The sequence below is a fragment of the Podarcis pityusensis genome (genome assembly GCF_964106645.2).
Source record: "Podarcis pityusensis genome assembly, chromosome: 12".
Taxonomy (NCBI): domain Eukaryota; kingdom Metazoa; phylum Chordata; class Lepidosauria; order Squamata; family Lacertidae; genus Podarcis; species Podarcis pityusensis.
Window position 1 is genome coordinate 2,645,267 of NC_138037.1, and position 17,318 is coordinate 2,662,584.

Genomic DNA, 17,318 nt, shown 5'->3' on the forward strand with positions numbered 1-17,318 from the left:
TTCATAAATATATATAGTTTAAATTCTATCAATGTCTAGTTGTTTTTCAATGATTTCCCCCCTATGTTTTTAGCAGTTCCTATTCTATCTGTAAAGGGACGCGGGTGGCGCTGTGGGTAAAACCTCAGCGCCTAGGACTTGCCGATCGCATGGTCGGCGATTCAAATCCCCGCGGCGGGGTGAGCTCCCGTCGTCGGTCCCAGCTCCTGCCCACCTAGCAGTTCGAAAGCACAATTAAGTGCAAGCAGATAAATAGGTACCGCTTTATAGCGGGAAGGTAAACGGCGTTTCCGTGTGCTGCTCTGGTACCGGTTCGCCGGAGCAGCTTCGTCACACTGGCCACGTGACCCGGAAGTGTCTGCGGACAGCGCTGGCTCCCGGCCTCTAGAGTGAGATGAGCGCACAACCCTACAGTCTGTCAAGACTGGCCCGTACGGGCAGGGGTACCTTTACCTTTACCTTTATTCTATCTGTAAGCCTCCTTGCGCTCCTTTCACGGAAAAAGGTAAGCATATAATGCTTATATAATGCGTATAATGATAATAATAATCATTTATAATTGCGTAGCTTATATATAACAGTGCATCTTAATATCGTTTATTATATTATTGTAATAATATTAACAATATAAGATAACATAAATTATAGACAGGAGACCTCGAACTTACAGGGCACAAAAGTTGGATACGCCACAAGCTCCAACCTCCTTGAACAGGGCCTGGGACCGATTCTCGGGTACAAAGGGACTTGATCCTGACACTCCTCAGTCTATCTGAGATGCTCAGCCAGCATGTAAAGGGGTCTGATCTGGTTGCCTCTGGCTCTTGAGACATATTATTGTGTTCTTTTGCCAATGGTTTAGGAACTTAAACCACTGTAACTAAGCCACTTTTTACTGCCTGTGTTTTCTGAGTCCACATTGTGATGCAGCGGCAAAAAAAGCAAATGCTATTCCAGGCTGCATCAACAGGAGTATAATGTTCAGATCAAGGGCCTATTCTGCCTTGGTCAGGTCACACCTGGAGTCCTGTGTCCAGTTCTGGGTACCACATTTTACGAAGGATGTTGACAAACTGGAAGGTGTGCAGAGGAAGGTGACTGAGATGATCAAGGGCAGGGGTCAGCAAACTTTTTCAGCAGGGGGCCAGTCCACTGTCCCTCAGACCTTGTGGGGGGCCGGACTATATTTTTTTAGGGGGAAATGAACGAATTCCTATGCCCCACAAATAACCCAGAGATGCATTTCAAATAAAAGGACACATTCTACTCATGTAAAAACACGCTGATTCCTGGACTGTCCGTGGGCCGGATTTAGAAGGCGATTGGGCCAGATCCAGCCCCCGGGCCTTAGTTTGCCTACCCATGATTAAGGGTCTGGAAACCGAGCCTGATGAGGAGCGGTTGAAGGAGCTGGGGATGTTTAGCCTGGAAAAGAGGAGATTTGAGAGGAGATATGGCAACCATCTTCAAATATCTGACAGGCTGTGTATGGAAGAGGGAGCATGCTTGTCTTCTCCAGCTCTGGAGGGTAGGACTCGAACCCATGGCTTCCAGTTACAAGAAAGGAGATTCAGACACAACATCAGAAAGAACTTGCTGTCAGTAGCTGTTCAACAGTGGAACGGACTCCCTCGAGAGGTGGTGGGCTCTTCTTCCTTGGAGACTTTTCAGCAGAGGTTGAGTGACCTACCTGTCATGGATGCTTTAGTTGAGATCCCTGCATTGCAGGGGGCTGGACTAGATGACCCTTGGGGACCCCTTCCAATTCTGCGATGGGGGGGCACTTGAGGGGTGAATCAGACTTTGGGTAGCTGATAACCACTGGACTGAAGTCATCCATTTTGTGGGATTAATAATAATAATAATAATAATAATAATAATAATTTATACCCCGCCCATCTGGGTTTCCCCAGCCACTCTGGGCGGCTTCCAACAAAATATTAAAATACCGTAATGCATCAAACAGTAAAAGCTTCCCTAAACAGGACTGCCTTCAGATGTCTTCTAAAAGTCAGATAGTTTTTATTTCCTTGACATCTGATGGGAGGGCGTTCCACAGGGCAGGCGCCACCACCGAGAAGGCCCTCTGCCTGGTTCCCTGTAGCTTTGCTTCTCGCAATGAGGGAACCGCCAGAAGGCCCTCGGCACTGGACCTCAGCGTCCGGGCAGAACGATGGGGGTGGAGACGCTCCTTTAGGTATACTTAATGGATTAATGGAACTAAATAATTTTAATTAGATTTTGAAGCAATGTGGAGTTTTGCATGTGTTATTGTTTTCCCAAGTGGGTTGTGCAAACCAAGGGGAACAAAGGGGGCAGAGGGCCAAATAGGCTTGGAAATCACTTAAGAAATGGGGGGGGGGGGGGTTTCCCTGATCAGCTCCTGAAACACCAGCAAGGGGGCGTGGGCCGTATCCAGGCAGAGGCATCTCCCTGCCCTTGCCGGGGCCAGAAGGGCTTGTGGGTGGCGCTTGAGGCATCGTTCCCCCTCCACTGAATCTCCTCCTCTTATTGAACAAGGATGTCATTGAGTCAACTGGAAAGTCCCTGGGAGGAAGGCCGTTGTCACAAAAGAGCTGTTTATTCTGAGATCAGCTCAGCCGCCCACAACAAACGGGGTGACAAGCGTCTAGGATTCTGCAGGGCGTTAAGGAGAGAGCCCAAGGTCTAACTGGGGCGAAGCGAGCCGGATTCTGCATCAAACAGAGCAGAGTTCACCACTACGGACTTGGAAGGGACCCCCAAGTTCATCTAGTCCAATCCACTGCGAGGCAGCTAAATTATGCAGACAAACGCACATGTTTTAAGTCAGTCAAACAGCCATGTGCTAGGGATGTGGGTGGTGCTGTGGTCTAAACCACAGAGCCTAGGACTTGCCGATCGGAAGGTCGGCAGTTCGAATCCCCGCGACGGGGTGAGCTCCCGTTGCTCAGTCCCTGCTCCTGCCAACCTAGCAGTTCGAAAGCACGTCAAAGTGCAAGGAGATAAATAGGTACCGCTCTGGCGGGAAGGTAAACGGCGTTTCCGTGCTCTGCTTTGGTTTGCCAGAAGTGGCTTAGTCATGCTGGCCACATGACCCGGAAGCTGTCTGCGGACAAACACCGGCTCCCTCGGCCTATAGAGCGAGATGAGCGCGCAACCCTAGAGTCGTCCGCAACTGGACCTAATGGTCAGGGGTACCTTTGCCTTTTGGGGCTTCTGCCCCCTGCCCGACAACCCCCCAATCCCTTTGCCAACCCCCGTTCCCCCACACTTTATCCACCCCCTTAGCCATCCCCTCCCAGCTCGCCCAAACCTCCCCTCCTGCTCCCTTCACAGTTTTGCCCCGTTGTTCTCTGAAGTGGATCCCACCCTCCTTTAAACAGGTCACCTGGGCTGCCCGTACGACTTGCTCACTCGCTCACGCGCCTAGCTGCCATTCTGCTATGCTGGAGTTGGTGCTGCCACCTATTGGTGACTAGGGGAACTGCAGTGTGACAGCAGTCTTGTCATTTTGTTGTATGGTAAGATCTACAGTCACGAAGAGACGGACATGACTAAACGACTAAACAACAACAACCGTATTGGCCCGAATATAAGCCACACCTTTTTTCCAATTTCGAACCCTGAAAAGTTAAAGTGCAGTTTATATTCGCGACTTTTTACCATATGCTGCTGAAAATACAGCTGGGGAGCTTATATTCGGGCCAATATGGTACTACCTAATTGGGTTTCTGAAGCCTTACTGCTAATAGCTTTGAAACTGGCTTGTTGCTTTTGTATTTCATAAATTGCTTTTAAAAATAATTTTTCAGAAACATGGGCAGATGCCTGATACAGTCATACCTTGGATTGAAGTAGCTTCGGGATACGTATTTTCAGGTTGCAGCTGCGGCGATCAGGAAGTAACGGAGCGCGTTACTTCCGGGTTTTGCCGCTCGCGCATGCGCAGACGGTCAAAATGACGTCACGCGCATGCACAGAAGCGGCAAATCGCAACCCGCGCACACGGGTTGCATTTCTGGATGCGAACGGGGCTCCGGAACGGATCCCATTTGCATCCAGAGGTACCACTGTACAGGGTCAGACTATTGGTCCACACTGACCAACAGCAGCAATCCAAGCATTCAGATGGGGTCCTTTGTAAATAACCTGGCAAATCCACCGCAGACTCAACTGGGGACCTTCCGCAACGAAAGCAGAAGCTCTACCGCTGAGCAATGACCTGTGCTACGTTTTATTGTCTCAAGTTGCTAGCCATCATGAATTTGAAAATTAAAATAAAAGTGGGGCATTGCTTCCACCCAACCCAACGAAACAAACCTCCCCAGCAGCTTCGTTAACTACAAACTGCTACGGAAGAGGGAGCAAGCTTGTCTTCTCCTGCTCTGGAGGGTGGGACTCGAACCCATGGCTTCACGTTTTTGCTGCGAAACGACCGCAAAACTTTTGAGGGGATCCCAGATTTTGGGGTTCGTCGCTAACGAAGCTCTCCCCAGCCCCCTTTGCAGCTGCAGAGTTGGGAGAAAGATCGAGGGTTCAGAACCGAGGCCCACAAAACCTTTTTAGAAAAGGCACGGTGCTGAAGGCGCCAACCCTGTAAGGAACGTGTTTGAAGCAAGACACCGAGACGTCCGTGAAGCGGGTTGGGGAACGACACTTTACCACCAAGACTTAGCAAATGAAACAAGGAGGACCAGTTTCGTTTTCTCGGCCTCAGCCAACATCGAGAAAGTCGGCAGAAATCTCTCTTTCCCCCTTTTGAAGAAACAAAAATCAGAAACCTCTCTGAGCCGCAGCCTTCGTTTTCCGTCTCCAGCTCTGGCAACCACAACGGTTCAGTCCACAACTGCTTCCCCAGCCTGCATCCCACTAAGTCCCAGCACCGGGCGCCCTGGCAGTGCCCAAAGCGGGCGTTTAAGGGGGGAACCGCTCCTGCCTGATGCGAGGCACACCGCCGGCCTCCGCCCGCATCTTCGCCCTGCCCCACTGGCTCCGGAAAGGCCTCTGCCCTGAACGGCCGTCCAGCCAGGGATCTCCGCCTTCGTGGAGCCGCTGGTGTCCGACGAGGTGTTGTTTGCGGGTGAAGCTCTTCTGGCAAAGCGGGCACTGGTACGGCCGCTCGCCGGTGTGCAGCCGCCCGTGGGTGGCGAGGTGCTCCTTGCGGATGAAGGTTTTCCCGCACTCGCCGCAGGCGTACGGCCGCTCACCCGTGTGGATCATCTGGTGGCGCAGGAAGTTGGAGTGGTGGTTGAAGCTGCGCCCGCACTCGCCGCAGATATAGGAGCCCGCCTTCGCCGCCAGGCCCGTCGTGGCCGCCGCGTGGCTCCGCTGGTGCAGACGGAGATTTATCTTCAGGCGGAAGCTTTTGTTGCACTCGGAACACGTGTGGGGCCGCTCGCCCAAGTGCCACAGCCGGTGTTTGCTGAGGCTCGCCTGGTGAGGGAAGCAGCGCCCACACTCGGGGCAGGGGTACGCCTCGCCCCCTGGCCGCAGGCTCGAGGCGGGGCTCCCTTCGGGGGAGGCTCGAGGGTGCGTCCGCTGGTGCAGGGCGCGCTGCTCCTCGTACAGGAAGCTCTTCCCGCAGTCGGAGCAGACGTACGGGGCCTCGCCAGGGAGGGCCCCCTCGGGCACGATGATGGTGGTGAAGTCCGCAAAGTCGCTACCACGCGCGGCCGGCTCCTCCAGGCTGCCGCCGGAAGTCTGCCCGTCCACGCACGCCAGGCCCTCCTCGGGGAAGTGGAAGACAGCCTGGTCCAAGGCCTCTGGCAATGCGCTGTACTGCGCCAGGTCCCCAGGCCTCACCTCTGGCCTGGCGGGCACCTCAGCGAAGAGGGTGGCATCTGTAGGAAGAGGGAAACCAGATCAGAGGCGGAACGAGTTTTGGAAAATAAATTTTCCAGCTGTTACTGGGATGGTGGTGATGGGGTGTGGGGTGAATTCATTTCCCCCAACTTTGTAGCAACAAAAGAATGTAAGAACCTATGAAGAGATCAGGCCAATGGCCTGCCTAGTCCAGGATTCTGTTCTCGCAGTGGCCAACCAGATGCAAGCAGGATTCGAACACAAGAGCCCTGTCTCGTCCTGCGGTTTCCAGGAACTTGGATTCAGACACATTGCTGCCTCTGTCTGTCAAGGCAAAGCAAAGTGATCCTGGCTAGTAGCCATCGATAGCATTCTCCTCCTCTGTGAATCTGTCCAGCCCTCTCTTAAAGCCATCCATTGCTGCCTCATGTGGCAGGGAGTTCCACAGTTTAACAATGCTGCCTAAAGGAGGACTTTCTTTTATCTGTCATGATTCTTCCAACAGCCAGGTTCATTGAATGTCCCACGTACCTACGGGACCGCCTCTCCTGGTATGCCCCGCGGAGGACCTTAAGGTCCACAAATGACAACACTTTGGAGGTCCCAAGTCGCAAGGTGGTTAGATTGGTCTCAACTAGGGCCAGGGCCTTTTCAGCACTGGCCCCGACTTGGTGGAACACTCTGTCCCAAGAGACTAGGGCCCTGCGGGACATGACATCTTTCCGCAGGGCCTGCAAGACAGAGCTGTTCCTCCTGGCCTTTGGTTTGGACTCAGTCTGACCCTTATGTTTCCCTCCCCTTATGGTTTTGATCTATGGGCTACTTTTAAAATGAGGCTGCATTTTAAATTGCATTTTAACCTGTATTTTAAATTGGTGTGTCCCGTCCCCCCCCCCCCATTATGTTTTTACTGTAATTTTACTGGTGTTAACCGCCCTGAGCCCGGCTCTGGCCGGGGAGGGCGGGGTATAAATAAAATCTATTATTATTATTATTATTATTATTATTATTATTATTATTATTATGTCTTACAAGAGGGGAACAAACTTATCTCAAGGGCTGTTGCACAGAAGAGGGAGGAAGCTTTTTTTCTCCTGCTCTGGAGGGTAGGACTCGAACCCATGGCTTCAAGTTACAAGAAAGGAGATTCCGACTAAACATCTGGGAAAACCTTCTGACACACACACACACACACACACACACACACACACATATATATATATATATATATATATATATATTCCTGGCTAGAGCTACCCCAGCCCAATTCTGCCCCGCTAACAGGCTTCAACAGCTGGACGCACTTTGCAGCTGCACCAGTGCTACTGCTGTTTCTTTAAAAAAAAAATTTTTTTAAATTAATTTTCCAATATTTACTCAATATTATCACAGTTTTGCCAACTGTACAGATTACAATCAATATCAAAATAATTCCAATTAATCCCAAATTTATACAATTTAATCCAAGTGGTTTCTCACACTCCTTGGTCCATGTTTCTTGTCCAGGTCTTACATTGCTGCGGTCCATATTTTTAATTAGCATCTATATGCTCCTGCCGCCTCTAGCCAGGTGATGCACTGAGCCTGCACAGGACGCTGATCAGCCACAGGGACGTTTTGCCAAGAGGGGACAAGGTGGGTCTGGATTCCTCTCTTCAGAGGCACACTGGCCCCAACTCACCTAGGTTTTCGTCCGGGGGCGCCCCGCTTTCTTCCGAATCCCACTCGCCCACTACCGAAGGAACAATTTCCCGCTGGACAAGAGAGACAGTGTCATTTCTGGGTGCGGGGAATTCTGCATGCCAAGACGGAAAAAGGGCATTAATTGATTTCCCCATCCCCATACGTCACATTTTGTTTCGTTTTGTTTTCCTCAAAGCAGCTTACAATATTTTAAACCAGCCTTCTTTGGCCCTCCAGATGTTTTGAGACTACAATTCCCAGCATCCCTGACCACTGGTCCTGCTAGCTAGGGATCAGGGGAGTTGTAGGCCGAAAACATCTGGAGGGCCAAGTTTGAGGTAGCCTGTTTTAAACGAAAAACCAAAAGAGCCAACATTTTTTTTAAAAAAAGAATATAAACTACAATTCTGCTTAAAAACAACTCTCTTAACTCACCTGGGCCGATGCTCCTAGGAGCCTCTTCGTCCTCAGCTGCCTGCTCCTGCCCACCTTCGATCCGGGTCAGGAGGTCGGGCTTGGCAATGGCGTAATCTGAGGAGGAAGGGAAGAAAGGCAAGACCAAAGAATTGCCGTATTTTTCGCTCCATAAGACAAAATCTAGTTTTTAGAGGAGGAAAGGGGGAAAGCCCTGTTTTTTGGGCGATCAGCTCACAGTTGTGCAGCTTCTTTCGCAAAGGAGAAAAGCCCCTTTTTTTGAGGATCAGCTCAAAGTTGTGCAGGAAAAGAAAGGGAGCCGTTTAGGAAAAGAAAGGGAGCCGTTTCTACCGTTTCCAGACAGATAATCTAATCAGCCAGTCACATGTATCTGGGGAAATAAACAGCGTCCGTCTGCAGAACATTCAAAAATGGAGGCCCGGGCAAGGGAGCCAGCGACCGACCACACATTCGCTCCATAAGACACACAGACATTTCCCCTTACTTTTTAGGAGGAAAAAAGTGCGTCTTATGGAGCAAAAAATACGGTACTTATCCCATGACGGTCCTCAGAGAGAATGGGGCACCCTAAGGTTTCTAAGGGTTGTGGATGCCTTCTCAAATCAAGTTTCTAGCCCTCATGTTTACTGACAAAAACCTGGCAGGATCCGGAGGATTTGCAGTGACCCAAGCAAGGGCTAGTGTTGGCTACTAGCCACAATGGCTCTGCTCTGCTGCCACAGCCTGTGGGAAACCCGCAAGCAGGATTCGAACACAAGCCCTCTCGCCTCCTGTGGTTCCCAGCAACTGATATTCAGGAGGATTTCTGCCTACGGCCGTGCAGGAAGAGCGTAGCCATCATGGATAGGGGCCATCGACAGCCTGCGCCTCCTCCGTGAATTTGTCAATCCTCTTGTACAGCCCTCCCAAGTTGGTGGCCATTTCTGACTCCTGTGGCAGGGAGTTCCACAGTTTAACTAGGTTCTGCATGAAGCAGGATTTCTCCCCCCCCCCCCCACCCTGAATCTTACGACAACCGGCTTTGTTGCTTTAGGGTTCTCTTTACCCAGTGAAACCAAAGACTCGTAGTTCCCCTTCATGACGTTCTTGTAGAGCTCCCTCTGGTCTTCGTCCAGGTTCCCCCACTCTTCCTCCGAGAAGCAAACAGAGACCTCGTCGAAGGTCACCGGCACCTGAGAGGGCATGTAAAACAAATATTATTATTATTATTATTATTATTATTATTATTATTATTATTATTTTATTTATACCCCACCCATCTGGCTGGGCTTCCCCTGCCAACAAAATATTAAAATACAGTAATGCATCAAACATTAAAAGCTGCCCTAAACAGGGCTGCCTTCAGGTGTCTTCTAAATGAATGAATAAATAGGGGGGGGCGTTATTCATTACATCTGTGACAACACCGTTACTCTGAAATACAATATTTATTTCACAACAACAACAATTTTATTTATATGCTGCCCATCTGATTGGGTTGCCCTGGTCTCTCGTGGGGAGGGGGGGCTTCCAAGCAAAATATGAAAACACCATGAAACATCAAAACCTCCCCTTTCTTGCATTCGTATCAGGGGTCGTACATGCCTTCCCCTCTCCTCACCAGATCACCACAACACCCCTCTGAGGTAGGGTGGGCAGAATGGATCCAGTTCATCAATTTTGTTGATTTAATTAAACTAAATCGTTCACTCGAACCACACTGCCTCTCTCGTGCTAACCCAATAAGGCAAAGGACTGTTTACTTGGGGAACTCCCCGCAGCAGGAAACACTGAGGTCCAGCTCCAAGGGCCTTCTGGTAGTTCCCTCACTGCGAGAAGCAAAGCTACAGGGAACCAGGCAGAGGGCCTTCTCGGTGGTGGTACCCGCCCTGTGGAACGCCCTCCCAGCAGATGTCAAGGAAATAAACAACTATCTGACTTTTAGAAGACATCTGAATATTTGATGTTTTATTCTGTTTTTAATGTGTTGGGAGCTGCCCAGAGCGGCTGGGTAAACCCAGCAGAATGGGTGGGGTATAAATATTATTATTATTATCCCTGTAATAACCTGGCAATAACCACTGGCAATCTTATTCCACCGGCGGACGCTGGTTGCGATTCGGCGCTTCTGTGCATGCATGACTGCGGAAACCCAGAAGTAAACTGTTCCACTACTTCCAGGTTTTGGTGGTCCGTAACCTGAAAAAACGCAACCTGAAGAGTCTGTAACCAGAGGTATGACTATACAGTGGTACCTCTGGTTACGTACTTAATTCGTTCTGGAGGTCCGTTCTTAACCTGAAACTGTCATAACCTGAGGTACCACTTTAGTTAATGGGGCCTCCTGCTGCCGCCACACAATTTCTGTTCTCATCCTGAAGCAAAGTTCTTAACCGAGGTACTATTTCTGGGTTAGCAGAGTCTGCAACCTGAAGCGTATGTAACCTGAAGCGTATGTAACCTGAGGTACCACTGTATATATGTTTGTGTGTGGGTGTGTGTATTATTTCAATTTAACAACATTTGCACCAATTATGAATTCATATAACAACTTCCCTCCCCCCGCAATCTGTGGTTAATTTCATTCTTAACCGAGGTACTATTTCTGGGTTAGTGGAGTCTGTAACCTGAAGCGTATGTAACCTGAAGTGTATGTAACCCGAGGTACCACTGTATTCGGATGGGCTGGGGAAACCCAGCCAGATGGGCGGGGTACAAATAATAAATTATTATTATATCAGCAGACGCCTCTGGCTATACATAGCTCTTCCCCTGGATAAAGCTCTACCTCTGGGCGAATCCCCCCTGCTTACCTTGGGGGTTTCCCCCCTTGATCCTGGGGGCAGGCGAAGGATCCAGAAGTTTCGGTTCTTGAGCAGGTTCTCCATGTTCTCCAGCCTCCTCTGGAGCTGCCCATATTCCTGGATGAGGGTCCCCAGCGCGTCCAGGTGGTGGCTGAACTCCGCCATGGCTTTCTCTGTCCCGGAAAGCTTCTTTTCAGCCAGTCCCGCCCTCCGCTCCAGCGCCAGCAGCCGCCCAGCGTGGACGTCCACCTTCCTCTCCACCGCTTGCATGGCGGCCACCGCCGTCCAGAGGGAGATCTCAGCGGCTGGCCGGCCGGCAGCATCGCCGCAGCTCCGCTTGGGGAGGAAGGAAGGGTGCACCGGGGTGGGCTGCAGGGGTCCCCTGCCCCACTCCAAGCCCTGCTGGCAAAGACAGGAAGGGAAGATACTCAGAGGCAGCGGCAGAATCATAGCTGTCAAGCGTCCCTTATTTGGCGGGAAACAGCCTTATCCCAGCGCCGTGTCCTGCTCCTGTCCCTTATTGATGGCATCCCTTAAATTTCCCGGGTTTCATGCTCGCCCGGCTCAGGAGGCAAGCAGCGGCTCAGGGTCCTCCGCCGCGAGAGAGAGCGCGCGCATAAGCTGCCGCGTCTCCATTTCTCCCTTTTCCTCCTCAGGGGCGCATAATGAGGAGACGGGTGGCGGCAGCAGGCGGGCAGGCAGCCCCTCTCTTGCGAGATTTCCGCCGCGCTGCCAGGGGAAGCTGGAGGTGGCAGCAGCGGCAGAGGTGGCGGCCTGAGGGAGGAGGAAGAGGAGGGGATGGGATGGGGAGGGACGCAGAAGGGCGGTGCTTCAGCGGTCGCGGTGGCGCTGCAACCGCCTCATGCCGGGCACGTGGGCAGCGTGGGCGAGAGTCTCTCTTCCTCCCTCTCTCTCTCGGGTTGGGAAGGGCCGATGGAACTCCTCACGCCAGGACGACGGCAGCCCCAATGTGCTGCTTAGCATCCCTTTCAACCAGTGCAGCATCTTAATGTATGATTTCCCCCTCTACATCCCTTTCATAACTCTATTTTTATAACTCATTTGTCCATTCATAGTCAAATTTTTACTACAAGTTTTCTGTCAATCCTACCAATGTATGTAACTCTTTACAATAGCTTTTCAACTAAATTATAAACTTTCCCCATTCTTTATTAAAGAGGTCCTCTTCCTGGTTTCTAATTCTGCCTGTAAGCTTTGCCATCTCGACGTTGTTCATCAGTTTTGTCTGCCCCTCTTCTTTGGTCAGAGTTGTAGACCCTTAGGATCATCTAGTCCAACCCCCTGCAAAACACAGTCAGTCGCAGCCAAAGCAGCCTGGCTCCATCAGTGCCGGATTTCTGCATAAGCTAAGCAAAATCCCTTATTTTGGCTGCTGATCCCTTATTTTCAAGGCTGCTGGTCCCTTATTTTCAAATCTGTAAGTTGACAGCTATGGGCAGAATCAAACGACAGTTACGTAACGGAGGAAAAAACTGAATAATATTATAATTTTAGAATACCTAACCGCGAAGATACGTAGAATGAAAGGTCAGAGAGAAAGAGGAGGATTGGTTTGAGAAGATATTGAATAATTTGAGTAGTTTTGAACAATTTGGGGCAATTAAAATGTTAAAAGTTATGAAGATCGGAAGAAATTTCAGAATATTTAGCCAAATATTATAATACAACCTAAGATGAAATACTTGCAAGTACCAAACTGGCCTAGGATTAAAATATGTTGACTCGTATAATATTATGGATTGAGAAACTATGGAAAGGAAGGAAGATAGTAATTTGAATAAGTTCATTTTATTAGAAAGTGGATATTGGAAAATTGCTACAATGAGACTGAATGAAACTCAGGGAGGATTCGAGGAAGTCACTTAACAATGGAAATCAAATTGGATTTTTAATAGTAAGATGTTTTATATGTTTGTTTGTTATTCTTTTTTAATATGCTTTTTCTTTTGTGTGTGTTTGTCATAAGTTTGGAAAATTAATAAAAAAAAGGAAAAAAATGTTAAAAGTTAAATAAACCTTGCGGAAGGAGGAGTGTTAAGGTTTATAGAAGTGTACATATGGTTAATTTGAATATGTTATTATTGAATATTATTGGCTATGTATTATGTATATTATTGAATATTGTATACTCAATGTATCAGCCGCCTGGGGGAGTTTCACTGTTTGTATTTTGGTGGTTGGTAAAAAATGTTTATATATATATATATATATATATATATATCCACACACACACACACAAAACGACAGTTACAAAAAGGGCACCAAGGGTGTCAGAAGTGTTCTTTATCTTCTTAACTTTGGACAAAAGAAAAGATGTTTGATAATAATCTTAGTATTTTTCTTTACAAACCCTAATAAAAAAATTTATTAAAAAAAAAGAAGAGTTCAGGCATTTAAGAATTTGAATATCTAAAGGGCTGTCACGTGGAAGAAGGAGCAAGCTGGTTTTCTTCTGCTTTGTGCAGGGGACCTAGACCAGTGGAGCCAAATCAAAATCTTTAAGGTCCCACAAGGAACTGTGGAACTCCCTGCCCATTGAAATCAGGCAGGTGCCTTTTCAGTAGTTGTTGGCCTATCCAGACATGTGCAATGTTGAGAGTGCCTATAATCTAGCTTTTAGCTTCTTGCTGATTTTCATTATCATTCGTTTGAATGTTTTGAATAGCTGTTTTTTAAACTGTTATTCACTGAAATGTCAATGTTTTATTGTTCCTTTGAGCATTTTTGAGGTTACAATTCCAATCAAGTGGTATATAAACCTTGCGAAATAAATACTGTAAATAAAAAACAGCTGTTAGTTTTTGTTGCTACACTTATGAATGAGAGCCCGTTTCTAATTGCAGGAGAGGAGGCAAAATTTGTTCTAGTGGTTCCCTTTTGAAAAGTGCATTTTCTCTGGCAATATAACCCTACGGTCATGGCTACTCAGGAGCCACGTCCAAAGAGTTCAGTGGGGCTTACTCCCAGGTAAGTGTATCTATAGGATAGCAGATTAAGTGACCTCTAAATTATACTGTCTGAGGGACGCGGGTGGCGCTGTGGGTTAAACCACAGAGCTTAGGACTTGCTGATCAGAAGGTTGGTGGTTCGAATCCCCGCGACGGAGTGAGCTCCCATTGCTCTGTCCCAGCTCCTGCCCACCTAGCAGTTCAAAAGCACGGCAAAGTGCAAGTAGATCAATAGGTACCGCTCCGGCGGGAAGGTAAACGGTGTTTCCGTGCGCTGCTCTGGTTCGCCAGAAGCGGCTAAGTCATGCTGGCCACATGACCCGGAAGCTGTATGCCGGCTCCCTCGGCCAATAAAGCAAGATGAGCACCGCAGCCCCAGAGTCGGCCACGACTGGACCTAATGGTCAGCGGTCCCTTTACCTTAAATTATACTGTTGGTTGTATATATAGCAAAACCCAGTGTTTGTACTGTATATTTTGGGTCCATGGACTGAAATAAAGCGTTCTCTGTGTGTGCGAAAGCCAGTGTGGCTCAGTGGTTACAGTCCTGGGCTATGACCTGTGAGACCAGGGTTCGAATCTCTCCTCAGCTATGACGCTGACCTTGGACAGACCGCCTCTTGTCCAAGCCTACCTCCCAGGATTGTTGTGAGGATAAACTATATTATTATTATTATTATTATTATTATTATTATTATTATTATTATTATTTCCCCAGCCACTCTGGGCGGCTTCCAAACTGGGGAGGAGAAGGATTATGCATGCCACCTTGGACCAATTGCCTTGGAAGATGTAAATGTAGAATTTGCACAATTTACAGCACTTAAGTGTCTGCTCTTTCCGTGCCAAGGAGAAGGATGGGGAGAAAACGAGTGCCCCCCCAAAGGAGCCCCCACTTTCAGCCCCTGCCCAAGAGCCCCAGCAGCCAGCCAAGTCACCAACCACCCGGCGCTTTGAGCATGCTCCGCAGAAAGCGCAAAAACAACGCCCAGCTTCTGGGAGCCGCTACACCAGGCACCCCCAAACTCAGCCCTACAGCTGTTTTGAGACTACAACTCCCATCATCCCAAGCTAGCAGGAGCAGCGGTCAGGGATGATGGGACTTGTAGTCCCAAAACAGCTGGAGGGCATAGCTGTCAACTTTTCCCTTTTCTTGCAGGGAATCCTATTCGAAATAAGGGAATTTGTTCAGGGAACTTTTTAATATTTAACGCTGTACTGTTTTTAACACTTGATTGGGAGCCGCCCAGAGTGGCTGGGGAAACTCAGCCAGATGGGCGGGGTATAAATTAATTTATTATTATTATTATTATTATTATTATTATTTCCCTTGAAAAAAGGGAAACGTTGACAGCTGTGCTGGAGGGCAGAGTTTGGGGATGCCTGCCCTACACCAAGGAAACAGAGAGAGGGGTGGTGGCAACGCAGGAAAGACCTCCTCTCCCGGATCCTTCCCCCCAAACTCGTGTGCCTCTGGGGTCGTGCAGAGCGCGCGCGCGCCCCTGCCCCTTGCAATCCAGGAATGGAGGGCGGGGCGCGGGATTTCCCCGCAAACCTTGAGCCCCGGAGCCTTTTTTTCTCTCTCCCCCCCCAAAAAAAATCCCGCAATCCGCTTATTTGCAAGGAAAATTAACCCCTTCCTCCCCGCCCTACCTGCGCGGAAGGATCCCATTCAGCGGCCATGGCGCCCCTGGGGAGGCAAGCGGGCAGGTGGGCTGGATCCGTCCGGAGAAGCCGCCGGAAAGAAGGAAGGAAAGAAGGAGGGAAGGGAGGAGGGAAGCCCCGGAATCAGAAGGCGGAGGAAGGCGGAGAGGGGTCCGCCGTCCGCCGGGGGCAGAAGGGAAGAGGAGGAGCCGCGCACCCGCAGCAAAGGCAGGAGGGATGAAGCCAGACGGCGCCCGGTCGCCTCCATCCACCCATCCATCCATCCTCCTGCGGGAGGCAGCGCAGACGCAGTCCCCACCTGGGTCGGGAGGGGGATCAGCCAGCCCCAGTGGCCCCGGGACGGGGAAGCACTCTGCACATGCTCAGGAGGGGTGCACCCTGGCTTTCTACCCGGACACTGAGGTCCAGCTCCGAGGGCCTTCTGGTGGTTCCCTTACTGCGAGAAGCAAAGCTACAGGGAACCAGGCAGAGGGCCTTCTCGGTGGTGGCACCCGCCCTGTGCAACGCCCTCCCACCAGAGAAAACGACCAGACTTTTAGAAGACATCTGAAGGCAGCTTTTAATGTGTGATGCATTACTATATTTTAATATTTTGTTGGAAGCCACCCAGAGTGGCTGGGGAAACCCAGCCAGATGGGTGGGGTATAAATAGTAAACTATTATTATTATTATTATTATTCATTGGAGGTTTTTAAGCAGAGGTTGGATGGCCACCTGCTAAGGATTTGTGGGCTGCAATTCTGGCTTTGCAGGAAGTTAACAGGATGAAGGAACCAAGGGGATGCGCCTCATCAAATTTGCAGATAACACTGAATGGGAGTAGATGTCTTCTAAAAGTCTGGTAGTTGTTTTTCTCTTTGACATCTGGTGGGAGAGAGCACCACTACCAAGAAGGCCCTCTGCCACCTTCCGAGGGAGTCTGCTCAACAGCTCTTAAAAAGTAAAGGGACCCCTGACCGTTAGGTCCAGTCGTGACCGACTCTGGGGTTGCGGCGCTCATCTTGCTTTATTGGCCGAGGGAGCCGGCGTACAGCTTCCGGGTCGTGTGGCCAGCATGACTAAGCCGCTTCTGGCGAACCAGAGCAGCGCACGGAAACGCCGTTTACCTTCCCGCTGGAGCGGTACCTATTGATCTACTTGCACTTTGCCGTGCTTTTGAACTGCTAGGTGGGCAGGAGCTGGGACTGAACAACGGGAGCTCACCCCGTCGTGGGGATTTGAACCGCCAACCTTCTGATCGGCAAGTCCTAGGCTCTTCCTAATGTCTGGTCACAATCTCCTGCCTTGTCACTTGAATCTGTTGGTTTGGGTCCTCTTTCTCTGGAGCAGCAGGAAGCAAGCTTGCTCCATCTTCCATGGGACAGGTCTTCATGTCACCCTTCGGACTTCCTTTCTCCAGGCTGGACATACCCAAAACTTGCAGCTTCACTCCATGTCCTGCCCACACAGAGGTGGGAAGAAAACCCGCAGAAATCCTGTGAATGCTTACCTGCATCTTCTGATCCCCTTCCCCGCCAGGTTAGGACCACCCCAAAGCTGAGCACACCCTATTCTTTGAGACAGATTCTGGTCAGTCCTGGTAAATGGTTCCAGGTGGGTCAGATCCTGCCTCATCAGTTCAGATTTGATGAGAACATGGGAAAATAGGGAAATGCCCCACTCCAAAGAGAAGGATTGCAGGGGAAACTTATTAAACGGAGAGCAGCTGGCAGCCAAGTTTGCACTTTATTCCCATAAGGGGGGGGGGACTATTTCAGCAAATGCTGCCCTTAAAAGACCTCATGCCAGTCCAGTGGCTCCCAAAGTGGGTGGTACTGCTCCTTGGGGACTGGGATTATGTGGGGGGGACGCTAAGAGACAGGGACGCACCAGAAGTGTAACTGACTAGCCGGCTTTGAAAAGCTGGTATCATTGGATCCAATTCATTGATTTTGTCGGCTTAATTAAACTATATAGTTGCAATTGAATGTGAAATTCTTACCGTTCTGAATTTTTTGCG

At 49.7% G+C, this 17,318-nt stretch overlaps 1 protein-coding gene across 2 annotated transcripts; it reads right to left on the reverse strand.

The window, feature by feature from the left end:
- Positions 1–4,616: 4,616 nt before the first annotated feature.
- On the reverse strand, positions 4,617–15,504 carry LOC308459072 (zinc finger protein 783-like). 2 transcript variants are annotated; one of them, XM_080974143.1, is made up of 6 exons: positions 15,308–15,504; positions 10,695–11,084; positions 8,948–9,074; positions 7,903–7,998; positions 7,466–7,579; positions 4,617–5,822 (listed from the first exon to the last, which is right to left on the reverse strand). In XM_080974143.1, the coding sequence occupies exons 1-6, from the start codon at positions 15,335–15,337 to the stop codon at positions 4,897–4,899; spliced, it is 1,683 nt and encodes a 560-aa protein (XP_080830269.1). In that variant the 5' UTR covers positions 15,338–15,504; the 3' UTR covers positions 4,617–4,896. The 2 variants fall into 2 exon arrangements, with proteins under 2 accessions (XP_080830269.1, XP_080830268.1); XM_080974142.1 differs by having other exon boundaries at positions 10,695–11,087.
- Between the last annotated feature and the right edge of the window lie 1,814 nt (positions 15,505–17,318).